At 39.1% G+C, this 27,184-nt stretch overlaps 1 protein-coding gene, 1 long non-coding RNA gene and 1 pseudogene across 7 annotated transcripts; 2 read left to right on the top strand and 1 right to left on the bottom strand.

The window, feature by feature from the left end:
• The first annotated feature begins 1,859 nt into the window (after positions 1–1,859).
• Positions 1,860–6,503, top strand: LOC148719352 (uncharacterized; annotated as a pseudogene).
• On the bottom strand, positions 6,088–13,105 carry LOC148719351 (uncharacterized). 5 transcript variants are annotated; one of them, XR_015993783.1, is made up of 5 exons: positions 12,669–13,103; positions 11,610–11,662; positions 8,772–8,814; positions 8,154–8,211; positions 6,088–7,594 (listed from the first exon to the last, which is right to left on the bottom strand). It is a non-coding gene; the product is annotated as an uncharacterized LOC148719351 (long non-coding RNA). The 5 variants fall into 5 exon arrangements; XR_015993785.1 differs by having other exon boundaries at positions 11,613–11,662; XR_015993784.1 differs by having other exon boundaries at positions 12,674–13,103.
• A 29-nt stretch (positions 13,106–13,134) lies between these two features.
• LOC111319311 (uncharacterized) lies at positions 13,135–26,640 on the top strand. Of its 2 annotated transcripts, XM_088740440.1 has the most exons (15): positions 13,135–13,392; positions 13,427–13,437; positions 16,911–17,002; positions 17,544–17,657; positions 18,118–18,338; positions 19,733–19,988; positions 20,099–20,202; positions 21,682–21,735; positions 22,036–22,065; positions 22,492–22,545; positions 22,846–22,875; positions 23,144–23,224; positions 23,448–23,552; positions 25,351–25,390; positions 25,998–26,640. In XM_088740440.1, exons 3-15 carry the CDS (start codon positions 16,921–16,923, stop codon positions 26,069–26,071), a joined length of 1,245 nt encoding a protein of 414 aa, XP_088596566.1. In that variant the 5' UTR covers positions 13,135–13,392; positions 13,427–13,437; positions 16,911–16,920; the 3' UTR covers positions 26,072–26,640. The 2 variants fall into 2 exon arrangements, with proteins under 2 accessions (XP_088596566.1, XP_088596567.1); XM_088740441.1 differs by having other exon boundaries at positions 13,135–13,437; positions 17,547–17,657.
• The last annotated feature ends 544 nt before the right edge of the window (positions 26,641–27,184 follow it).

Here is a 27,184-nt window from a genome sequence, read left to right as displayed (position 1 = left end):
ACGTTGATAAAACACGGAGTAAAATTCAACCATAACAACCAAACATTACGAATCCGTTTTTCCTTATACAAACCCTCCTAAAATCAAAACCATTGTCACAAAATACTACTATATTCTGATCCAAATGCTGCGAGGCGAGAGTTACGTTTCGCTAAATCCGCAAAGAATGTTACTACAATTGTTTACTTGGACATGTAAATCATAGTTAGCATAGGGGACCCTCCACTAACTATGTGTAAATGCATAATGGTAAATATTTGTCCTCTTGCAGTGAGCCTTGGTCGCCTGTATGTAAAACTGGTGCATCGGGGAACAGTAATAAGATTTGTTCCCCTAATATCACACCGACTATGGCAATAAGAAGCTACATTAGGAAACCACAAATGCTTTCCGTCCCAAGCTAAAAATAAATTAACGAAAATCGACCAGTTTTGGCTAACGCCCTGATTTTTCGTCTCTGTCCCCTTAAATTCTCTTGCTACTACATAACAGTGCTTACAGAAGAGCAATCACTGTCCTCTTTCGAAAAAAAGGGTGACCGCGAAATAAAGGTAAAATTACAATGATTAATGGGAAACAAATTCGGGACTTTGGCAACCGACCGCTAAATACAAGGTGACTGCTTAATACGGTGCCGCTTATACAGATTAGACTGTAGCTGTAAATAAGAATTCTCCTTGTCATAAATGTTGCTTTAATTGTGCATGAATGGAATAGACCCTTTTACTTTGGGCGTTTATTTAGACCATAATAATATTCACCACACTACTTTCACTACGAATAATCACATTCATTTTAAATTACTCTTTCAGCTTATAATCTGGTCGTATGGGCAGAAAGGCAATTTGTCTGCGCATGTTCAGTAAATTTTTGTTTGAAGCGAATAACAGCTGCTACGCGCCTGTGTGGGTTTCCCGCGAAAGAAGTGGAGGAAAATGCGTCGGAAAACGACAGTAGAACGAGTACATGAGACAACTTTTCTCGTCGTTTTTTCCTCTGAAACTTAGATGGGAGCGTCCTAGTCTTAATATGGTTGTGTGGTGTGTGAAAAGAAGGCACAATCGATTGATTTTCCAAAAGCAAAAGGGTGTACAAACGAGTTCAATTCGATTCCTCTTAATAATTGTTGGTGCGATCAATGTAGATGATCTTATTTGTGAATGATACAGGAGGCCTGTCGAAAAGCACAGATTTAAGCAGGAAAAAAAACAGGAAAACAGGGTAAATGATCCCAAAATTCGTTTCCACAATTTTCCGAGTGATGCAGCGATTCGACGAGCTTGGATTCATGCTGTTGGAAGGACATCCTTGCCCAAAGACTCACGTCTGTGTTCAAAGCACTTCGAACAGCACTGCTGTGAGGAGTCTTACCCCTTTCCTGTTTTTAACTTGAATACTACACTCAAAAGCAACGTAATGCGGCATTTTGCTACCAATTTTACCGAGGGCAAGGGGATCGAGCAACCATTTTCCGTCATCACCCCAGAAAACCTTGCGCGCCGATGAAAATGGCGGTCGCGGGACGTTCGAACTGGTAATGAAGGCCTCCGTTTGAGAGGGAAAAACTAACGCCTGGGCGGAGTGTAGGGGTCTTCAGCAGACATGCCTTTAATGCTATAAGGTCATTTAAGTGTCATGAATTGTCCCCACGCTATTATGGGCGCGACTGGGCAACCGGAAAGGACTAAAACAAGGAGGACTGTAACAGCGCCCGTGCGCTTTAATTTCCGCAGTATTTTTATATTCCCTTTTTTAGCCTCTACAGCATTTTACGTCGCGATGACTCTCCGCTAGTTATCACGTGACTTTCGCTTATATGCCGCAAAACACTTATGTAACTTCCATAAGGCTCACAGAAATTCGACGGGCAACTTCAAAAGAACTTTGAGTAACCTTTAGTTACATTAGGGAACTTCCGGCTATCGCTGCTTAACTCAGAACCTATAAGAGCGTTCGCCCCAACACGTCCTACCAAACAGGTCGCTGTAAGAGTTGGCACAATAAATCTAAGCCTTGTGGAAACTGTGAGTCCTTAGTTCCTTTTTCAGTTTCACGGATCTCTCCGCCACAGGAGCTGACGCCGCTACAGTCGAATTTCTCTACAGTTCAAATCAAGTCAAGCAAGCTCACCCGAGCGAGAAGAGTAGTCCACCCTTGGAAACTATTGAGCAGTCAACCGAGGACACAAAGTAAGTCCGTTCCTTTACTATCGTAACCAAAATAAAAAAAGGCAGAAGGGCAAATGCTCGTCAGAACGAACAATGGAGCGCTGTCGATCTACCTAAAGAAAAGTCAGGTTCCTCTGGAGAACAACGCTTAAATTGTAGTAAAACTCTGCAACTAAAGAAGATCAAAGAAAACCTCTGCAGGCGACGAGGAGAAAATTAACCTTGCATTTATTTAAATTAGTTACTGGTAGTAACGGAGTTTTAGAAAGCAAAGAGTGTCCCTGTCTCATCACCTCGTCGAACTTATCGCCCAAATACTTGAAGTACCACGTCATGAGCCACCCACAAAGCAACGAACAAAAGACAAAACTCGGCGCTTTGCCAGACGAAACTAGCGATGCTGGCTTTGGCGAAAATTCAGAAAACTTTGCGCAGAGTAAAGACGCAATCGCCCCCGATCAAGCAGAAGGTTTAAAAATTTATGAAAAAAGCGAACCGTCGGAAACACGTTCTCGGACTATGACAAAAAGGGGTTTCGAGTTCCATTCCGCGGTAAAGGAAAGTTCTGCTAAAACCGCAAACAAGAACTTTCACGCAAACGTCACCGCGTTCCACACATACCTCGCTGGCTCAACAGACCGAGATCAAATAGACAGAAAGGTCAGAGATTTGATTACACTCGCGGAAAAAACTGAATTCGAGTTGAACAGTTGGTTAGACCTAGCGAAAAATACCCCCCAAGCAGAGCTGATAACCGAATTACCTTCAACCGTAAAAGATTCAATTCAAGGAGTACAAAGCGCGGCGTTAAACAAAGTGTTGACATTAGGCAAAGTTGAGACCTTGTCTGTAGGATCAAAATCGTCACGCAAGTCAAGACATTCGATAAGGTCATGCACATCCGGTTCATCGCACCCATCAAAAGAAACTTTGATTAATGTGAAAGCAAAACGCGTAGCGCTGGAGCAGAAATTAAAATTCAGCGATAAAATCGAAGAGCAACAAAAGATTTTAAATAAACTGAGACTGCAACAACAACTAAGCGAAACTTTGGCAAAGGAAGCCGTTTTTGAAGAGGCGCTAAAAGAACAAAATCCGTTCGATTTTGACGACATAGATCAATTACCCAAAGAAACGATTATTGATCGGTTTGTAAACCAAGGAGAATTTGTTCCCACTCACCTGACGTCCACCGGAAGTTTGTTGTCGCCTCTAAATAAGAACGAAGGATTGCCAGTCAAGTCCTTCGCCGACACAGGACATCTACCTCACATAGGACCTTCAGCCACCAGGGCCCCAACTGACACAGGACTCTTGGCTCCACCCCATCTTGCCACAGACTATCCAACAACATCTCAGCTTCCGACATTCTCCGCAAACACAGGCGGCCTAATTACCTCGCAGTCCTTTGTTTTGAGTACTTCAAACAGCCTGGCAGCTCCTAAGACAGCCGTTAGCGCCAGTACCCCATTCACGCCTTTACCTCAGGTACCCGTGACTCCTCATCCTCGCGATTTTCAGCCCGTTACTACCAGCCTGAGGGCTGTCCATCCGTCCGCCTCTGACCTACGTCAATGCGCCGATCCCTTCACCCCTGCGAGTTCTCCGGCCACTATGTACCGAGAGATCAAGCCAACTCCGTATGTTCAAGGTGAAAATCGCACTCCTACAAATTCAGACTCTGTCTTCCAAATTGCCGAGGCTTTGGCTATGGTAACTCAGCTGCAACGGCTCCCGCAAGCCAAGCCGGATGTTTTCACTGGTAACGAGACAGACACTAAATTCTTTGTTTGGGAAACAGCTTTCGACGCTCTCATCGACTCCGCACCGATTAGCGCTCAACAAAAACTGTATCTTCTCTATCAGCATTTGGATGGAAAGGCGAAGAAAGTCGTTGAGCAACTGCAGTACATGGTCGGCGCTAGCCCAGAAATAGCGTACAGCGAAGCAAGAAAGAAACTGAAGTCACGCTTTGGCCGCCCCGCGATTATAGCTACCGACTTTGAGAACAAGCTGGTTAATTGGCCTAAAATCGGCAGTAATGACGCCCGAGGCCTGAGAGAATTTAGCGACTTCTTAAAACAAGTCGAAATGGCAAAAAACCACCTTGATAGTCTTAAGATTTTCGAATATCCTTCCAAGTTACAAACCTTAGTCGAAAAGCTCCCCAGTTGGTTTCTAACAATGTGGTCCACAACGGTGCAAACCCTGCAACAAAAGAAAGGTTGCGATGCATTCCCGACCTTTGCTTAGTTCGTAGAAACAGTAACCTTCCATGCTGATCGCATGAATATTCCACAGATTTTCCGCTACGCAACCAAAGACCCAAATCCACCTGGCCCCCTACCACGTAAAAAAGTACCCAGTTCTACTAACTTGGCCTCGAAAACAAGCGGTGAACGTGAAGTCTCATCTCCCGAACCAAAAAAGGCGAAATCAGAAGGCAATTCTGCCTCTAAACCCTGTCTCTTCCTCAACACAAAGTCCCACACGCTAAACGAGTGCAAGAAATTTCGAGAGTTAACCTGGGAAGAAAAAATAGACTTCTTCAAGAAAAACAAACTCTGTTTTAAGTGCATGGCTCCCAGCAAGCATAATGCCGAAAATTGCGATCAGACACCTCCAGTGTGCGACATTTGCCACAAGAGACATTTGACAGCGCTACATACTGAGGCAACGCCCGATCACAAGAAGAAACCTAATAACCCCGAAGCCAAAAATACATCTACAGCTTGCACGCAAGTCTGCGGGGAGGAGGAAACCAGTAGGTCATGTGCTAGAATCGTCCCTGTACAGGCATCTCATCAGTCTAACCCAGCAAAAAACTAACAACGTATGCAGTCCTGGACGACCAATCCACAGATGTCTTTATCTCCGACTCCCTGCTAGAGCAACTGGAAGTAGACGCGCCGCAGGTTGACCTACAGGTTAACACAATCGTAGGCTCAAACTCAATCAGAACAAAGAAAGTAACTGGATTGTCCATTCAAGACACAGAAAATGGTTATGCACCAATTAAAGTCCCGTTTGCATACTCACGAGAGTATATCCCTGCTTCACACGAGGATATTGCCACACCCCAAGTAGCCAAGCAGTGGAAACATCTGTCTCACATCGCAAACAAGATATAGCACCGCCCCGATGTCGATATTGGCCTACTCATCGGCCGAAATGTTCCAGCTGCCTTCCAACCAATTAAGGTCATCTTCGGAAATAACGAAGAACGCTGGGCAGAGCAATACAAGTTCGGCTGGACGATAATTGGTCGTGTATGTAAGGATAAGCACTCAAGGACCAATGCAGCCTCAGTCAATCGAGTAACAGTCGAAAGAGAAGTACTCCTAGATCGCTGCGAGGAAGTGCCCACAATACCTCCACTCCAGGACCTGATGAGTTCAAAAGACCTCACGAGCCCGAAGCAAGTACGTGAAATGATGGAGCTCGACTACAGCGAGGTTCCTCACACACGCAAGATTCGTGGAACCGAACAATCCGAGTCCATTGAGGATAAACGCTTCCGAGAAATACTTACCAAAGGCCTGCACAAGAATGTAAACGGAAACTGGGAAGCACCACTGCCCTTCAAATCTGATGACCTGACCCTACCCGACAATAAAGGGTACTGCTTGAGAAGGCTCCTATCACTTAAAAGAAGGCTTTTAAACGACAGCAACTTGAAGGAAGATTACCTAGCCTTTATGAAAAGGACGCTCGATAACGGCCACGCCCGTAGAGTCCCCGATGATCAACTGAGCACAGAAAAGGGCAAAGCATGGTTTCTTCCTCACTTTAACGTAGACGATCCAAGAAAGTTTTGTAGTTGTAAGCTTCTCATTTATTTCGGACGCGTTTCGACCCCAATTAAGACTTCTTTAGGGAATGATTACAATTAAAGAGGAACTGTACATTACATAGCGCGTTGTGTCTAAGTTTTTAATTTCTATAGAAGTTAATTAATTAATAATAACTGACAGCGGGCCGGCGTTATAAAAATCTCCTAATTACAATGAAGCTATTTGCGTATTGCTTTATTTTAAGGGACTAATGATTAGCGCTAATCGTAGAATACACCGCTGAAAAATGAAATGAAAAATCGGGGTAAAGATGGCATATGGGAACTTAGAGTCTTATCCACTTGTAGCGTGAATCCTTAGAATTTACTCTGTAAAAAAAGGAAAATCAGGAAAGATTTGACATGACAACGTAGGTTATATTCCACTTGCGGTATTAATTCTAAGAATTTACCCCTGTTCTCTAGAGTTCACTCAAAAAAAAAAAAAAAATTGGAACATCGAAGCAAAGATGGCATTTGGCAACTTCGGGTATTATCCCCTTGTAGCATGAATTGTCAGAGTTTGTCCTGTTTTTCTACAATTGATTCATTAAAAAAAAGGAATTCGAAAATTGGGGTAAAGATTGAATATGACAACTTAGGATATACTCCGCTTACGGTATAAATTCTCAAAACTTACCGTCCTCTTTTTCTCTGGAATTCATTAAAATAAAAATAGAAGACCGGGTTCAAGATTGGATATGGAAACTTAGAATGTATTCTACTTATGGGGTGAGTTTTCAGAATTAACCCCGTTTTTTCGGAATTTATCAGAAAAAACGGAAAATCAGGGATGTACTGAGTTATAATTCAATCAGCGCGTTGGAATAGATTCTTTTTATGACATGAATTGTTTTTTTTTTTTAGAATTCCGTGATTCTCTGAAAATAATGAAAAATTGGGTAAAGATTACACACAACAAGTTGGAATATGTTTCATTTGCAGGATGAATTGTCCGATTTTACCCCATTTTTGGCATATCCTTCATGTGGGATTAATTGGTCACCGCCAGATAAAACATTGTAACAGAATAATTGAAGGGTTCCTTGCAAAAGAAGCCCTTGGTAACTTAGGATGAACTACTGTCGTCCCATTCCAACGTGCTGCCTGTTTACTTGTGAAAGCGAAGGAGAACTTAACATGACATCAAGAGTCACTTAGTAGGGCTCCACAAAAGAAAAATCTATGTAAGCAAAGAACAAGTTTTAAATTTCTCTTCCGAATATTTAATGTCTTCCGATGACACTGACGTACTAATATGGCTGCCCCATTATAAACAAGATCATTAAGCTCACTTAAAAATAAAAAAAGAAACAATACACATTAAATTTATATCCTTGATAGAGTAGTTTTCCAAGAGATTATGATTTCACATATTTGAAAAAAAGAGGAATTACTGTGACATAGATATATAGGTTGAAAATTTTAAAAGGGATAACTTAAGTATAGGTATGTGTCGGAAAATGATCTTCTCCCTTTCTTTGCTTCTCTCTTTTCGTTTGCTCCTCCCATTTTCTTTGTTCTTCTCTTCCTCTTTCCAGCTGCTCTTCCATAACTATTTCTTGTTCCAGCCAGTCCATGTTAATCACATACTCTTCAAAACATAAGATATGTATGACTTAGTAACATCAATATACGACATTTTACAAAGCTGTGTAGCCCTGAGCCTCTGCGGTTTAGTACTTCCTTAAAAATCCGTAAACATGGCCGTCCAGTGATGGCCTTTGTCAAAAATATCACCACCAATGTTCATACTAGAGATACAATAACGTTCACCCTAGAATGTGCACATGAACCATTAGGGAGAGTACCTCTTTCCGTGCCAATATTCTTTGATATGCCTGACACCTATGTCGTTGATTATTAATTTTTAAGTAATGTTAGAAGTGAGAAAACAGTAGTTTGATTGCTTCTCAGGGATGAAATGCACTAGTACTTCACTATGCCAGACACCCTCATCTGAACAGCCTTGTTCACTGGTTTTAATTCATGATGGGCGATAAACCTCAAAGCAACTCCGAGAACTCCCTTAGAACATTCAATTTAAAAGGGACGATTTCCTGTTGAGTTGTTAGGTTAGCCAAAATTCTGTTCTATTCTGAAAGTATGAGAAACCCTCTCAGGATGGCAGAGAAGAAATTAGTTTATCTCACCACATGGTCCTCCATCTTGAGCCATGGCAGCCAACTCAGCAAAAATTGATCAACAATCCTATTTTAAAGAGAACGAGAGAATATGGGTGGTTACCAGTTTTCTCGGCTCCCAGGTATTCAGAGAAAAACATAAGAGGATATGAAGAGGCTAAAGCCACTGTGTATCAAAGCATTCACTTCAATGTATAAAAGTAATGTAAATTTTTCGTTTTTAGGGCAGATTAATATGATACGACTTAATCGCATGCGACATGCTCAAGGTTACTTCCCACTTTTGCGGGTGTCCTTCGGGAAAAAAACTGTTTGCACACTACAGTAGTTTCACTAAAATCTTAGCAAACTATATATCAGAAGAAAGCTTCATAAATGTTTACGATAAAAATGTCTCAAGCAACTTTTCTTTAGGGACGTGTCAAGATCCAATAAGGCGTGAAATGACCGAAGGGTCTTCTATTGAGTTTATTGGATATGGGATGCTGCAGCACGAGCTAATTCGCTGCACAGTCTTATTCACACTTATTACACAACACCTGTGCAAAGCATATCAATTAAAAATAACAAATATGGAGAGTGCTGACTACTTTCAATAATTTATAGTGCAAGCAATTTGTTCCTTACCATCATTATTTTGTGTTTACTTTCCATTTACAGACTCAATTGGCTGTAATAAACAAAAAATTCAAAACACTTTACCTTTAGTTACTTCTTAAAGTAAGAAATCACAAGACTAAACAACAAGTGTAGAAACTTAGACATACTTAGGCTAAAACTGATTCAAAAATAAAAAACTACCCCCAGCAAAAAAAAATTATACCAGTCTTTGATACCATCCTGTTAGTCTCCAATTTTTTTTCACTTTTCTTTGTTTTAATTTGTAAACACATATCATGCTTCTTCTCAATGGCAAGAGCCTGAGTTTCCAAGAAAACCCAAATAACCAGAAAGATAACCAAATGAGCAGTGGTATAAAACTAGAGCTTGGAGCAATTAACCGACCTGAATGACTGCTACACCCCATCATTTTTTCCCAGGTCTATGTAAACTAGATTTTGAGCAAAGAATGCAATACCTTGCCAAACATCTGCTAGGATGACTCTATTAAAAGTAAGCAAGATCATCATCTCTTGCTGAGATAGCACTCTTCACTTCAATGTTTTTATTACTACACATATGGAGGCTTTGGTAAGATTGTGGAAAGGAGGGACAACATTTGAGCAGTTAGGAGGGACCAAAATGACAGCGTGGCAGCCATTTATTCCCACTTGGATGGCAAAGTCTGGGGAACCATCCCCTTGAAATTTAAAAGTTTGGACGTCCAAAAGCGTCCATTTTTGGTCACTATTTCCCAAGTTGGCTAAAAATTATAGCTACTATGAGGGAGAGTATGTGGAGGCATGGTGGCCTCATGGTTAGTGCGCTCGACTCTGGATTGAGTGGTTCGGGTTCGATCCCCGGCCAGGACATTGTGTTGTGTTCTTAGGCAAGACACTTTACTCTCATAGTGCCTCTCTTCACCCAGGTGTATAAATGGGTACCGGCAATTGAATGCTGGGGGTAACCCTGCAATGGACTAGCATCCCATCCAGGGGGAGGTAGAAATACTCCTAGTCACTTCACACTACAGAAACCGGAGTTAAGCAACAGCCTAATGGGCCACTAGGCTCCTAAACAGACTTTACTTCCTTTACTATGAGGTAGAGTATTGACATTAAATGAATGAATAGAGTAGCTTTTACCTATCTGAGGTAAAAGCACAAACATTATAGATAGCAATGTTGTCTCTGTGATCTCTGTGTGGCCCTTGATTGATTTTTAGCTTTGCCTTGCTCAAAAAATGAAATTGTGCTGAGGGCAACATTAGATTTTGGGATAGGGTGCTGTGATTTCTAGCACAGAATCTTTCATGCGATTACTGATAGCAAAGGAGTTAATTTCCGTATTTATCCATGTATAAGTTGACCTCCATTTTCAAGGTTGAAAATCAGATTTTTCATTATTTCTAAAGAAAAAATCAGACCGACAGAAATTTCCCATATGGTTTATCTCTTATTTCTGAGAATGTAATGAAAACACGGTGAATTAAAAAAAACTGCAGAGCAAAATGTAACCATGTGCTGTGAAGTTTAGTAGCACTTGTTTACATCCCCACGATCCATGATTTAAGCATATACAACCACTTCGATTTACTGGCGAAGTAATTCACCATCTTTTGTAAATCGTTTTGAAAATGAAATCTTCATGCACTTAAATAACCTTTTGAAAGGAGATTTAGTAGACTAAAGGAACGCCCAAGAGCTTCGAAGGATTGCTTGCTGAAAATACGGCCATCTTGGAAACTACACAATATTTAACATAGATGGTCCATGCACATAACAAACAAGACCGCACAAGAAAACAGCATTTGCCAGGTCACTAAGTTACTGTAATCATTTGCTGAAAATGAGAATTCAGCACCGAAGCTGTAAGGAAAATTGTCTGCTCTACAGATCAGAAGATACAATAGAAATCAGCCCCACCAGGTTTCTGTTTAAGCCACATAAAATTTATTATTTCAAACTTTTTCATCAATGAAGAACGCACTGAAAACTGACAAAACTTGAACACAATTAGAACTGGTTTTGTGAACCTGGTTTTCCTAATGGACTTCAGGCAATTATTATGCTAATTTCTTGGATTGCTTGGGTCAGGTCTTTATCTGTGATCCGTGTAAAAGACGAGGGTGATTTTTTGGGCTAATTTTTCTGTCATAAAGAGTCGACTTATACACAAATAAATATGGTGATACTTCAACGATAAATGTAGAGCATGGCAATCAATGAAATGATCAGTCTAATCATGAACTAGCTCTTTGTCAGTGACAAGTTTGCAAAATTAATATTGGAGAAGGGTACATTACTTCATACAACAGTTACTGTGAAACCATCATACTGAAAAGTATGGCGACAGCTACACTCAACCAGACCTTTTTGTGCAAGAAAATCCTGGAACCACTCATAAAAACAAGCAGTAAAGGTCTGAAAAATTTAAACCTTGCATACGTTGTTGTTTTGTGAAATATTGCTTTCTACATGTGCTTTAGCCTAAAAGTAAAGGTAAAATGTACAGGTGCCATCTTTGTCTGTCAGTGGATTGAATCTATTGGGTGAACACCAGAAAAATAATAATATTGATACAATTAAAATGAGGGTTTAGTATAGGTATGCTGTGGTTCAGTTTCATCCTTAGTTTAATTCTTTTACTTTTAATAGAGGCCAAATTGATGGTGACACATCATCTCATCATAACTTACACTCTAGGAGCTACATTTTATATTTCTTTACACAAAATGCATTTTCATTCATATCATTAACAAAACCAAAGGAAAATTATGCTTACACCAAGGACAAAAATTAATCACATTTATCTTTTTATAACTAGTGCATAATTCTACAAGAAAATGTTTACAATGGAGCTTACCACCTCATTGGCACTTTTGTTTACTTTGCTTTGCTGCTGGCTGTCATCCATGCCTGTATGTATGAAATTAAGTAAGGGTGAAAAGATTAGTATTTTCTTTGCAAAGATAGTTGCAGCGAGTGTCTCCCCTTATATATGGATCACCAGAGGCTCACAATGAAAGCCAACAAGACCAAGTTCTTGCTAACACATGCAGGAGCAATAATTGCTAATAATGGGCAATAGTCTGTACTGAATTAAGTATTCAATTGTGCATGAATTAGAATTTCTTTCATTTCAATATTTGAAACACATAGTTGAAAAAGTATGTAAAGTGTGGTAACATATAACATGCTTATTATTATCATATTCCTTATGATTTAGTTCAAAGGGCTTTATTCTAAATAGATCAAAAGAAAGAAAGTGGCTTACGTCAGCCACTGATTTCAATGAAAAAGCACATAGTATTAAGTGAAGAGTAATTTTGCTGCAAATCTGTCCTCTTCTGGGCGAGCAAAGAGAATGATTTAATGCATTGTAACCCAACTGTTTCTTGCTGGAGAGCATGGGGGAGAGCACCCTATCCTTTATAAAAGATACCAGATCTTCATTATACGTATCAACAGTTTGTGAGTTAACTTTCCAGGATATATGATGTTTGACATCAACCATACCAGAGGTTGAATTTTTGCGTAGTCCCATACAATTACAATGAATACATGTCTTCAATTGTCTCCATAATAACCATCAATGTAGACACTATGAGATTGCTACATGTAACATAATAAAAATTATAATGAGGCTGGAAGAAAATCACAAATTTTCGGTCATTGAAACACGGAGATCTGTCTAGTTTTTTAATTTGTATCATCTAGTTTTGCATGCCCCAAACAAAATAATAAAAGAAAATCATCCCTCGACACAGAAGGATTCAATGAATCCAGGTTAGTAGTTACTCGGACGCTTTATCGGTATACATCTGACAGTATTTAGCCCGAAACTTGAGCGCGATCTTTGAAGAATGGTTGTAATATTTAAATTTAACAAAAATACTAGCATGAAGTGCAACCGAAACCTTACCTTACCGTACTAGTTCTGTTAGAAAAGCACAACTTCGATCACCAACGCACTCCAAACTAATAATTAGGGAATCGAAGCCACGAGGCAACATCAAAATTCTCGTCTTCCTAAGCTTTCCAACGTATCGAAGAAAATTTCGCCAATAATTCGCCCTTAAAAACGCAACCAGAATCTTAATCTTTCACCAAACGACACCAAGGATAGCCCATGAAACAAGGATATCCCGTGAAATTCTTAACCTTCGAGCGCGGAAATCTTTACGTTCTTCTTACAATTAATATTTTTGCATTGCATCCCTCCCCTAGTTGGGAAGTGACAAGCAAGAGACACGTTCACAACGCCTTTTGATTGGAAGAAATAAAACCACATTCTATTGGTTATTAGTTGTGAGGACAAAACTGCAACGGAGGACACAACTGCAACGCTACCGTCAGTTGACAATGGCGCGCGCAGCAAAAATACCGGTAAGAAACTGGGTCGAGAACGTCGCCCCGTTGTGTTTCAGAAGTGATTTAGCAGTCGCTGCAACGAGACGCCTGGCTGCAACGAGACGCCTGCAACGAGACGTCTGTTCTTCAATAGCCTAAACTTGGCTTTTCAAAGATCGCCAACACAAATTTTCGTTTTCACAAACAACTTTAAGGACAACGAAACTATCCTCTATGAGAGTGATGCAACAAGCGCAAACAGAGGATAATTATAGTTACGGAAAGTTAGATGTTTGTAATACACGAACCGGCGATTAAATTCTATAATTGATCCATTCCAGGTAAGACTCGTGTCTGTTGATTCCTGTATCGAATTTTAGAGCCCATTAGATATTTTTTTTGCGATTTCTGTTGCTGTCTTTTCGTTTCGTGCCATGCCATTACATTTTGGCACTGCTCATCTTTCTTCGCAATTTTACAAAGTATAGTTTGGAAATCATCATCGTTTTTCCCCTTGTTTACTGAATATTTCTATTCATTCATGACAGTACATCTCTTTTGAACATTGAATACTTAGAGGTGCAAAGCATTTTGAACGGGGTTCTGGCGAAACCATGTAGAAACCAAGCGACCCAACGACAAAGTTGTTTATGATGATCATGAGTTCTTGTTTAACGCTGAAAGAATTAATGCAAGTCACCCATGAAACGGTTAGGCTTAGGATAAGACTTGGTTTCGGTTTTTTGTTTGTTTTGTGTTGTTTCTTCTTGTTTCGACGAAGTTGTTCAAGACTGAATTAAATTACTTGATTTAGAAAGTCGTGTCGAAATAGAATTGATTGTCATTTTCTTTTGTTACGTGAGCACGACTTTCTTGTTTTCATCGGCGCTGATTAAAAAAGTTTAAGACATAAAAAAGTGCAAACCCGAGAAAATTCTCAAACTGTTAAGCTCTGACTTCAACCACAAAGCATTCATTTATGATCGGTAAAAACGACAACGACAACGAAAACAAATAATAACGGTATATAAGCTTCGTGATTGTTCATTTCATTGACTGCTCCAAACTTCAACATGCAGCATGGTTATTCATGAAACGATTTACGATAAAATTCAACAGCATATATCCCATTCTTAGAGTTTTCACATAGGCTTAATTAAAGAAATGTATTAAAGAAAAGCCCTTCTATTGTCTCAAGCCTTGCTCACTCGAAAGCAAAATGAGTCCTGAAATCTTGGATCGCTTGCCAATGTTGTCTGATTTGAAAGTGATCATAGCAAGTACTAGTCACCCCCAAGCAGCTGAAGGGACAAAATAGCATAAGGATGATTTAATTTCTGACCATTTCTAGGTACCAGTATATCAACAGAAATAAAGTGATTGTTTAGGTTTCTGAGTGGTAGATACTAAAACAATTAATCACCTCAGTGTCAGTAACCACCAATGCTCACCTCCACTTTGGTAAATAATTGTCGATTACCAGTACACCAAACTATACTAGAGATCACATAAGTTCATGTACTACTTGTACAGAATAATATATACTATAAACAAAGGTGGATAGGCCACAACTTATTCCCAACATTTTTTGCTAACAATCTGGGTGAAGCTTATTATTCAATAAAGCAACCAGTATAAAGAAACTTTCAAGGACTCCATTTTTACTTCTTTTGATTTCTTGTCAAAAACTTTTTTTTTTATTGGAGGTCAAACTCAGAGTGTAGCCTATCTGCTAAGGAGATTTATTTCTGGTGTTTAGAGTAACTAAAAGAGGAAATCAAAATCGAAACAAGTGAAATTTTGACACCTTGCACTGTAAACATGTGTCTTTTCTGCTGGCTGGCCTTGGTTGTACAGTTTTATTGATTCTTGTGAACAGATGATTTTGTTTTGCAAAGTTTCCAGTTTATTGATCAAAGTGTCATTATGGTTTGTAAAAGCTTTAAGTTTTGTATTATTTTCTCTTCCAGACATGGCCTACAATTGTTTTTGTTTTTTTTTTAACTTAATGCAGTGCTCACTGACAAGATTTGATTTCATTTGACCCCAATTTTCAGTAGAGTGGCAAACACTTTGTTGGGGGAGCGATTAGAGGCTAGTGCATCAACCTGCTGTTTCACCTCTATTTCGGCCACATATTCGTACTCCTTGTTTTCGGATGTGTAGTTCACAGACAGCACTTTCTTCCAAGATTCTTGGCGACATACCGCAAAATGATTTAGCTCGCCACAATTTTTGCAAGATGTTCCCCATGCAGGGAAGTTCTTCTTAGTGAAAGGATGATATCTGGAACAAAACTTGCATTTGGGTTCGTGTGGCTCGTTTTGCCTCTTCTCTGGAACCTTTCCGTTCCTTTTGTCAACTGTTTTTTTTTTTTTTTTTTACTGTCCTTCACTAAATGGACATCCTCTTGATTCATCTCTTTCAGCTGCCTTGCTGATGTCTGCAAAGATCTGCAGATGTCTATGCATTGTCCTAATGTGAGCTTGCTTGTCTGCAGGAGCTTCTTACAAGCGGAATTGTCATTAATGCCCACCACCATTCTATCACGAATAAGCGAGTTTGTCAGTGACCCATAGTTGCAAGTCTTCGCTAATTTTTGTAATGCGGTGACTAACACATCAACTGATTCGTTTGCCTCTTGGTCCCGGCGGTTGAACACATATCTTTCATAGGTCTCATTGCACTCCCCAATGCAGTAGTCTTCCATTTTTTCTAGGATCACTTCTGGGTCTTTTCTTTAGTCTTCATTCTCGAACTCCATGGCATCAATTAGGTCTAATGCATCAGAATGATGTCATCATCACATGATGTCATCATCAGAACCGATACGTGTAAGTAGCGCGGCTGCCCGTCGCTCCTTATTTCTGGCCGAGTTTTCGGGGTCTTTCAGTTGAGCGGCGATTTCGTAATTTGACCATGCTCGACAGATTAGAGAGATTTAGCAAGAGGACGGGAACGTCATTTCAGAACGGGAGAGCGCACGGAATAGTCTGGACATGACACCATTCGACTTCCGGTGTTAGCGTTGCCGTTCTCCCAAACAAGTTTAGGACGTCACTTTGCTGGTTTTCCCATCGCGATCAGAACGTCTCAGATTTCCATCAATTGTGCACTTGTAAATCAATCCAAACGAGATAGTACTGTTTGGAAGTATTTCAATACTCATGTTCAGGACAATTGGTCCCTTTCTTTGTTTTAATCGCTGTATTTTTGAAAACTTGTCGCTTCAATATGGTGGTTCCCGAAAGGAAAGTACTTTTCACCTGTGTGGTATTCACTAATGGTTGATTTGCATCAGGCATTAAACTAATGTGTGTCGGAAAGACATCTCTCCCTGTAATATATTTATAATAATAACAATAACTTTTATCTCTATGGCGCTCTTATCCTATGTTCAAGGAACTTTACAAGACTGTACAGGGGACTTTACCAGACTGCCAGTGGCAGTTTACAATCAACAAAGGCAAATTTTACAGATGCCCCCTTCCCCAATTCCCAGTAAACAGGCCAGACCACATCACAGTAATCTCATGATGTGGGTTTCTATAGTGCCCCCTGCCTAATCAAATTATCTAATTAATAGATGCAGGAGACAGGACCTATGGGTTATTCATCCTTATCCGAGAAGACTAGAATGTCTATCCATTTCTTGATATTATAGAAAGGTAGCACATTCTCCTCAGTTATTTTAAGACCATGAGTGTTGGTCCAGCCAGGGCTCAAACCCTCAACCTCTGGCACAACAGTCCAGTGCTCTATCCCTTGAGCTAACTACGATTGCGGTAGTGAACATTTTTTATGTGTGTGATAGGTAAGAAGACATGTTTTCACTGCTACTTCTATTGAAGTATACTTTGAGTTCAAAACATGCAGACAGCACTCATGTTGGTGACTCAGCAAAAGGTCTGTACAATAATAAAGCTAATTTAGGTTTTCTTTAAAAGAGGTATTGGTTACCATCATTGATGTTATTAAATGAACCTTAAATTTCTGTAGAGAGCATGTTATAAGAGCTATTGAAGGTAAATATTGTAAATCCATGAACGGTTGCAAAATGTTGTGACATATTTTATATTTTCTAAAGGAACCTTAGAATGACAACAACTGACAACAACTATTCACTCGAATCTGATGATGACTTCTGCACAGGGTGTCAAAATGTCAGTCACCACCACCAACAACAGTCCTTCTCAGGACTACACTCACCTTGACAATCACACTACACTTTCACAGAAATGGAAGAAGTTATTATTTTTGCATCATCTCAAAACCAGCTTCATATTCATAAATTATAGAAAACTTGAAATAAATCTGTAAATGTTCATGCAAAATCATAGAATTTCATAAGCTGTAGGGAACTTTACTTACTTTTAGAAGTATTTTCTAGTTGTTAAATAGAAGGACAGTTAAAAGTTCTTTTCAATTGGTTCTCTTTACATTTTAGCAGCTGAAGGTAAAGGTCAGAGGGGAGCTGCAGTGCAAGACAGTGAGGAATTACACCATGCTAAGTCTCACTATGCTAAGTCTCATAGTAAAACATCTACAGTTCACTGTGATGGTAAGTAAATATTTCATGCTAATTAAAGTAAGTTGTAAGGCAAATTGAGATGGCAACCAACTACAGGTTTGGGATTTGTGCCTACAGTGTACATGTGTAATGGCTGAGGTTGCCACTTTGAAAAGCATTAACATCAATAATGAAGGACTGCCTCTTTGTTCAATAAAAGCAAATGAATGCTTGAATTATAAGTTTATATAAATTGTCTTCGAAAATTACCCATGCAAAAAAAGGAGAAAAAGATGAAAAGAAAGGCATCCACTATCCTTGTGGCTTTTTCTTTTTGCAATTCTTTCTTTTCATGAGATTGCACAAAGAAAACTTATGTTTCATATGAAGATGAATAGACAGCGATGCCAACCTCTGTAAGCCTTTGTGAGAGAGATAAGTTACTTATGTGGGTCATAGATTTTTTTAAGATTTAAATGTTTTCCTTTTTTGCAATGCTAATAAACCAAAGGTTCCACCAAGAAGAAACTTCCCTCACCACAACTTGAAGAGGAAACCCTCTTTTATCGTGTGCTGTCTGCCAACAATTTGCGAGTGCATTCAGTAATCAAGGGTGATGGTAACTGCCTTTTTCGGGCAGTAGAGGATCAACTTAAAAGGTTGGACATACTTAGAAGCCACACTTACAAAAGTCTACGTGAAGTAGCAGTTGAAGAACTAGCAAGGCGGCAGGTATTTATTTTTATTAATCTTAGATTTTAGAGCAAATAGCTTTTACAGCTGTATTGTTTTCGTTGGGAACAAAGGCCAAGAAAAAATAGTCAATTCTCACAGGCTGAAGATTCTTTTTCTCTTACACTGGTTTCTCTGTTTCCAGAGGTTAAAGGATGATCATGCAACTTATTACCTTTAACAAATTATGTGCTTATTAACAATCATTCCACGAGCGTGCGTTGGATATGAGATGATAGATAGCCAACTCGGCGCTACGCGCCTCGTTGGCTATAATCATCTCATATCCAACAAGCGCGAGTGGAATAATTGTTTTATTAAAATGGCCCCCAAGAAATTATTATTTTGTAAGAATAAACTGGATTTTTTAGCTTCCTTTTGATTTTAAGCTGATGCATATGCTTACCATATGTGTAGGTCATGGTATATTGGCTCATAATACCATAATGGCTAAGCCAATAAAAAGTCTTGAATTGCATTATCCAATGATCCAGTTTTTAATAATTATTATTATTAAAAACTGGATCATTGGATAATGCAATTCAAGACTTTTTATTGGCTTAGCCATTATGGTATATGAGCCAATATACCATAATCTACAGATATGGTAAGCATACGCGTCAGTTTTAAATCAAAAGGGAGCTAAAAAATCCGGTTTCTTCTCACAAAATAATAATTTCTGAGGGTGTTTTTAATTAAACAATTATTCCACTCACGCTTGTTGGATATGAGATGATTATAGCCAACTCGGCGCTATGCACCTCGTTGGCTATCTATCATCTCATATCCAACGCGCGCTCGTGGAATAATTGTTAATTATATCATGCTTGGGAGATTTGTTGGCACAGTGTTTATTGCCTTGGAGTACAGATGGAGAAAATGTAATTTGAGCCCTGGCTGAGCCTATTGTTTTGTTCTCAAGCAGAAGGCCCTTTACTCTAACTATGCCACTTTCCACTGAGGAATATATTTTTAAATGATATTCCTCAGCGGAATATAAAACCCTTAAGAAGTGGTCAGGGTGCAATGCGCACTTGAGGTAATTTTTAGAATTCTGTATTTCTCTTATTATTACTTGGTATTGCAGTATCTTTACTTAGCATGTGAGGTAAAAAGTTGTTGTTTTTGTTTTTGTTTTTTTTTTTGTGATACCATTCGATTCCAATTTTATAGTTGCAACCCTAAGCTAGTTAGCATCTTTCTTTTATTTGGCTGATATGTTAACTCACTGACAAACACCTTGCTGAAAAGTTAGTGTAGGCGAGTTGGTTGTCGTCGAGTTGACCTGTTAGCGAAGTGACTGGTAACCCAGTTTTTTTTTTCCTGTTAGATGTTACATAACTTTAATTGTTAATTGTCACTAAAAACTGGATTTTTATCTTTTGAAACTGCAGGATTTACCAGGGTTTTTGGTAAATGAAAACGCAGAAGAATACATCCAACGGATGAGTAAAGACAAGGAATGGGCGGGTGAACATGAGTTAGCAGCCTTGGCATCTGCTCTTGAAGTTAATATTAAGGTTGTAACTCCCACAGAAGATGCGGACGAAGCCATTCGCAGTTATGGTAATTTTGAAGGTCCAACAATTCTGTTGGGTTTGTATAACTGCCATTACTGCAGTCTGAGGCCGATATCCCCTGATGAAAAAGGCAAGTTGCTGATTGGTTCAAATACAGTGATGTATAGTTGTGAACGAGACTTACCCATACGAGACCGTAACCCTCTTGAAATTATTATTTGTTGTTTTCTTGTCATTTAGATGTTCCAATACGCTTGGACACGGATCTTTTGACAGATCGTGATGTTGATGGCCTAACTTCTACCAAGTTACAAGGAAATCTCCCATCCACACTGTCCAAGGAGGTACATAACATATAAAGGCGTGAGCCTCGTTGCCTTGCTGTGACTGCATGAAACAAACTCCTTTTCGAAAGAATTATCCTGATGTCAAATCTTTTAAGAGATTTCCTGATATTTGTAATTTTTTCTAATAATTTGTGTATTCGAAATTCTGGGTTCTGAAAGGCGTTTCGGAGTAGACACTAACATTTTCAGAGTAATGAATACGTGTTTGTCAGAGTCAGACAAGTATGATGCACGATCCGCTATTTATGCAATAGCGAAAATCAGACCTGAAAAAAATCAGGCCTGTACGGGACTCGAACCACTGACCTCTGCGATACTAGTGCAGCGCTCTACCAATTGAGCTAACAAGCCAACTGGGAGCAGGCCGTTAAGTTGGTTCGTAATAAACCCGTGAAAGTGGATCGTGCATCATACGTATCTAATACCGCAGTTCAAAATATATGAACTTCATATATTTATTCTATCTCAGAGTCAGACAAGTCAGACATATGTACTCATACGGGAAAATAATTGACTCGACGCAAGGTCCGTGCGTCATAAACGAGCCAAATATTTTCCCGTCCAGCCCAACCTAACTCAGTTGAGGGGCATTTAATTCTATCGCCTCAGAATAAGTTTTGAAACATTTAAAAAAGTTTGTTTTAACTTAAATAGGGCGTGATAGGCTCGCGCGCGCGGGAAAACCACAAAAAAAATATTCTACAATGAAAAAATTTCTTTTATTTTTAGAGTGGGAACAAGAAACTCACAATTCGTCGAAAAAAATGACTTTTATTCTCTTTTTTTTTTTTTTTTTTTTCACTGCTGTCTCCCGTCTTTTGCAACAGCAGCGAATAATGCCGCCGTACAAGTGCACTAAGCCGTCCGTGAACCAAGCCCGTCACGAGAGTCAAATATTTTCCCGTCCTACCTCTCCACACAGTCAATAAGAACATAGTCCTGCGCGAAGAATTAAACCCCAGACCTAGGGAATATCCTCTTCCGGCGCTAATCATTGCTATAGCCAGGGTGCATGTCACCTTTGCGCAAACTGTAATCCGTATCTGGCCATGGAGCTCATTGTATCCCAGTGGTAAAGCATTAGATTGTGAAATCCGTTGATCAGGGTTTTTAATATAAGTGGAGGAATCAGATTTTGCTTTGGTACACACTTGTGACCCAATAAATATTATCTTTCCTCAGCCCACATTACTATAGATAAAGCATATAGAAGCAAAGTTTTAGCATTGTTTTTACTTTTCTCATAATTTCCTTTATTGAATTTTCTTAGTTTTGAGTTAAATTTTTTTCCTATTCATTTAGTCATCATTTACTTTGAGTCAGTAAAATTGTTTATGTGTGCTGAATTACACTACTAACTGTTTGAGCATAAGCATGAAATAACAATTTTCCCTGCCAGGGGTAACTCAGGATAGCTCAAATTTCTAGTTTTTAAACAATTACTACTTTTAAATTGATATGTTACATACCTCTTAGGAACTACAACGTGTCCAACAAGAATTGGACTCTGCGAGGAGACACCTCTGCGAGGTAAGAGGGCAAGCAGCAGAATTGAGTTAAAAATTAATCGTTGTTTAAGAAAGTGCTCTGCGATCTGACCAACATTACAGAACTTGGCGAAGAGAAGGTCGGTAGACAAAGTGACTGAATGTCTGCCCATTTAACTGAAGAGTACATGCAGACTGGTATTGCACTCAACTGCTCTAAGGATATGTTTTAACAACATGCCTTTTTAGGGTTATCTTATGTCAGCAGGTTGCTAAGTATGTACCGATCAGTTGACTGATCAGTATTTACCGTACTGCTTTCAATTCTTCCCATTTGTTTTAGGCGCGCGTGGCTCGGAAGAATTGTAAGAAGGTATGATGACCACAGGTTTTGTCTTCTAAGTTTCTATGTGTCTGTTTTTTTTGGCTATTGAGAAATAAGCAATTAATGGTGTGCTTTACTAGAGGTGTAGCTAAATAGAAATAAGCATATCAACATACCGTTTTCCAATAAGTTTTAATGGTTTCCATGGAGTTCTTAGGCTGTCAACGAATACCTATAAGGAGTATTTTGGGATTTCGATCGTGTGCTTCAACCTACAGTGTGAATAAATGGTTTATACTATAATTTTATCATCTAGGAAAACGCAGCATTGCAGATGTCGCTTACTAAGGATCAACAACTTTTCGAATTTAAAAGTCACTTGCATTTACATATGTAGATGATAGTTATTTACAGCTCAAATACTAGTTTTTAAACAATTACTACTTTTAAATTGATATGTTACATACCTCTTAGGAACTACAACGTGACCGACAAGAATTGGACTCTGCGAGGAGACACCTCTGCGAGGTAAGAGGGCAAGCAGCAGAATTGAGTTAAAAATTAATCGTTGTTTAAGAAAGTGCTCTGCGATCTGACCAACATTACAGAACTTGGCGAAGAGAAGGTCGGTAGACAAAGTGACTGAATGTCCGCCCATTTAACTGAAGAGTACATGCAGACTGGTATTGCACTCAACTGCTCTAAGGATATGTTTTAACAACATGCCTTTTTAGGGTTATCTTATGTCAGCAGGTTGCTAAGTATTTACCGATCAGTTGACTGATCAGTATTTACCGTACTGCTTTCAATTTTTCCCATTTGTTTTAGGTGCGCGTGGCTTTGAAGAATTATAAGAAGGTATGATGACCACAGGTTTTGTCTTCTAAGTTTCTATGTGTCTGTTTTTTTTGGCTATTGAGAAATAAGCAATTAATGGTGTGCTTTACTAGAGGTGTAGCTAAATAGAAATAAGCATATCAACATACCGTTTTCCAATAAGTTTTAATGGTTTTCATGGAGTTCTTAGGCTGTCAACTAATACCTATAAGGAGTATTTTGGGATTTCGATCGTGTGCTTCAGCCTACAGTGTGAATAAATGGTTTATACTATAACTTTATCATCTAGGAAAACGCAGCATTGCAGATGTCGCTTACTAAGGATCAACAACTTTTCAAAGAGCTTAAAAAGGTGGTCTTCAGTAACGAAGTAAGTGAAGAAGATGGGTATGGCATGGAGATGTGCAATAAATACACAAGTGTACTTTAATAGCTGTGAAAAAATTATTAGTACATTTGCAGATACCTGGTTTCCATGAAGTGCTCAAGCTATCAACTAGCACATATAAGGTGTATTTTGGTATGTCGATCGTGTGCTTCAACCTACAGACTAAGTGTGAATTAATGATTAATATTCAAATGTTATCTTCTAGGAAAATGCAGAATTGACGCCTCAGATGTGGCGTAAAAAGGACAGAGAGCTTAAAAAGTTGCTCTCGAGGCACGAAATAGGTGAAGAAGATGGGTGTAACATGGAGGTAATGTCTAGTCAACATGGTTGCTTGTAATATGCCGGCTAGCCACACTTTCAGCCAAATCGACAAAAGACCTTTCAGCGGCGGGAACATAAACGAAAAGGCCGGCTTTTTAAGGGAGTTATTTTTTATAGAGGAAAAATATTTTTTCATCTAAGGAAATATATTTGTTTTGAAACCTGATGAAACGTTATGTGCTATCGAATTTCTCCAAATTGGTTTACATTATTGAGAAAAGAGACCTAGGGATTATAAGGGAATAACGATACAACATGTTCTCTAGGTGATCCCTTGTTAAGAACGAAATTAGGGATTAGGGTTAAGACCTATCAGTCGAAAATCAAAAATTTCCCAGGAAAGCTTAACCGTGCTTTGAATTTGAAACTCATTCCAGTGATTTTTGGTCTTCTGAAGCGTTTAGGTAAATTTCAGGTAGCCTTACATTTTCAATAAGAATTAAATCGGTTGTCTCACAACTTAGTGACATCGGATTTATACGATATACACGCGTTTCGATTAATTCTTACTTATGATTTATAGGAGAACAGACGCATCGATAACGTCACTACTAAGAACATTATGCTCTTCTATCATTTATAAGAAATGGATTGCAGGTTTCTATGGGTATGTACAGTAATTAATCACAGAAGTCGGCAAAATGTGGCGAGCACATCAATTTCGTCTGAAAATATTTTGTTCTTAGGGGCCGACCATTTAACTTTTGAGGGGGGTGGGTGATTTCTGGTCATTGAGAATTTTTTTTCTAGCAATCTGCTGGGCAGGATATTTTTCCGTTCTAAATGCTCTTTTTTTTTTTGTTACATTTGGACTGCATGCAATTTTTTTCTTCCAACAAGCGCTTGCAGGAAATTCTTTTTCAAAATCACCCATCCCCCCTCCCTCAAAAGTTAAATGGTCGGCCCCTTAACGCATTTTGACGTCATCTGTGATTTAATACTGAACAGACCCAAGGCAGAATGGAATCTATTGGGATCGAGACGTTTCGACTGCGAGTCTTTTGTAGGCGAGAAGGTTGATTGCTTTCACTTCACTTCGGGAACCATTCTGTTTGTGGCTGGAATTCCACGGCTGTGATTGGATAAATTTTTTTGGGTGGCTTCTTAAGAAACCGTTTTGTTTTGAGCTGTAAAATATTCAGTACTGAGTGGCTGCTCCTTTTAGCTCTACTACCGCTGGAACGACTTTCTTGAGGAAACGGTGACGCACGATGCGCATTTCTCTTTATCCAAGCACAGCTGAACAGAACCGTATCGTTTTGATATGGATGAGATTTTTTGATTGAAATTGTTTTATTGGATATTGTGGTAACCAAGTATCCAGGATGCGTTGAAAAACTGGTATCCCCGAGCATTTTTCAGGATCAATTTTCATGATCAAAAGTCGGTGTACCCAGATTTACACGAAGTAGTAGGCTGGCTGTACTTCCAAACCAGTGCTTGAAATTCAAAATCCTACCCCCAATGTTCACAGACCAACATTTGGTCAATTTTCAAACTTCAAATAATGATAGCAACATTTTCAGAGGTATTTCAAGCTTTCAAATGAAAATTGCAATTTTTACACTTCTACGATGGTTTACTTTCGCGGGTGTAAGTGGTGTCACCGACATAAGTTTATCGTTATTTTGATATTAAAAAAAAATCGGGCATTTTGCACGGGAAGTTGCCTGTAACTTTCTCTTTCTAACCTGTTCTTTGTATCCGGTAGCCACCTTGAGAGTATCTTTCCTTACCCCTAACTTCGTCGTGTATAAACTTTTCTTCTTTATTCTCTTCGACAGAATCCGGAAGCCATCGTAGTTCCAGTCGTTCGTCAGGCGGGTAAGATACTGCAGATAGGCTTCTGTATAAAAATTTTAAAACCCCAATCCATATCGATGTAGCTCACAGAAACCTCCTTGTCGCACAGACATTCTTAACACCTAAATGAAATAATTATCTTTTAATACAAGTTAATATGTGGATTTTATTTTTTTTGAGACGCACTAAGATCCTGAATGGGAAAAGAAATAAGTTGACGAACAGGGGTTGTGGACAATACCTGAGTCAAATAGGTTTCATTTTCTTTCTCTGAATCAATTTCGTATCATATAAGTTCAGTTAAATTTATAAAGCTTCCACGGAAATTTTGTGTGAAATTTGGTTGAAACCGTTATTGTATCCGCATTTGTTGGATAGGAGACTCTTTACAGGCAATTTGGTGCCGCTCGAGGAATCATTTGGTTATAGTTCCGTGATCCTTTCTCAATGTCGCCAAGCCGCCGTTCTATCTCTGAGATTGAAAATGCGATGATTTCTAAACATAGCTCGCTAATCTAGGGATTTCAAGTTTCACTTTTTCAAGAAGATAAAAATTAAGCACCTTGCATGCCTAATCAGGATATCATAGCAATTAGAAGATACTAACATATGTTGATAAAATCTGCAGATTCTGACAGTTATGATGGTTCGAGCGAAGCGGACTCTTCCTCCTCAGAAGCATCAGTGATGTTGAGTGCATAATGATGATGATGATGAACTTTATAGCATAAAATTTGTGGTCTGCAGAATTAGGCTAGGGGACCTTAAGACGTGGGGGGGGGGGGGGGAGGAATAGTCTGAGCCTAACTAAGATATAACTAAGAATCATGCACTGCAAAGACGTGGGGGGGGGGGAGGAATAGTCTGAGCCTAATTAAGATATAACTAAGAATCATGCACTGCAAACCAAGCAGCCCACACAGCCACCATCGTCCATTAACATTTTCAAATCCATTCCTCTAACTGCCATCTTAAAACCCGCTAGTGAATTCAACGTCCTAAGACGGGAAGGTAGCTTAGCCCATAGCACAGGTCCTAAATACCTAAGGGAATGCCTGCCATAATTAATAGAGTTAAATCTTGGAATAGTAAATTCTTTAACTCTTAAGTTATACACTGTGTGATTTGCTGAAAATAAATCTTGTATATAGCTTGGTGCTAGCTTAAATTTTACTTTATACATGATGGTCGCTATATCTTGCAATCTACGGTTCACTAGGGTGGGCAATTTAGCCCATTCTAACAACTGAAAGAATAAATGAAAAACTTTATTTAAGTGTCTATGTTTTTAGCTATAAGCTAATAGGGGGCACTAAAAAATTTAACAGTCACTTGCATTTACATATGTAGATGATAGTTATTTACAGTAGATAATTAATGTGAAGGTGTTGTCTGATCGTCCGGGTGAGTGTATTCCTGAGTAGGACTGTTGTCGGTGGTAGTGACTGACGTTTCGACAACCTGTGCGGAAGTCATCACCAGAGTCAAGTGAATGATTGTTGTCAGTAGAATGTTCTTATTCCAGTTCGTGTGAAATGATCGGTTGGTTTTGCTGTGATGTTATTGGCTGTAAGACTCAAGTGACGTAAGTCGGTCGTGACTGGTCTGTTTCAGTTCGATCTGTCGATAAAGTTAGGTCGTTCTTTTTCGGTCGTTTGTGATGTTTATGTCGTGAATGAGTCGTTTGTATGGAGCGGGTAGTTGTTGATATCTGTTTAGGGGAGTCTGTTCTAATTCTAAGTTAGTAAACCAGCTTTCCAGAGTCAGTCGTTGAAAATAGTCAGTGCTGTAGGTTAGGCATTGCGCAGAGTCCCA

The sequence above is a fragment of the Stylophora pistillata genome, chromosome 12, assembly GCF_964205215.1.
Source record: "Stylophora pistillata chromosome 12, jaStyPist1.2, whole genome shotgun sequence".
Classification (NCBI taxonomy): Eukaryota; Metazoa; Cnidaria; class Anthozoa; order Scleractinia; family Pocilloporidae; genus Stylophora; species Stylophora pistillata.
The sequence above is the reverse complement of the archived record's forward strand: the minus strand, read 5'-3'. Positions and strand labels throughout refer to the sequence as shown.

Bases quoted from the DNA above. Each gene is read 5' to 3' on its own strand.
- LOC111319311 (XM_088740440.1), top strand. From the start codon at position 16,921: ATGTTTTCACTGCTACTTCTATTGAAGTATACTTTGAGTTCAAAACAT. The intron at 17,658-18,117 runs GTAAGTAAATAT...AATAAACCAAAG, and splicing joins ATCTACAGTTCACTGTGATG to GTTCCACCAAGAAGAAACTT. The intron at 19,989-20,098 runs GCAAGTTGCTGA...CTTGTCATTTAG, and splicing joins GATATCCCCTGATGAAAAAG to ATGTTCCAATACGCTTGGAC.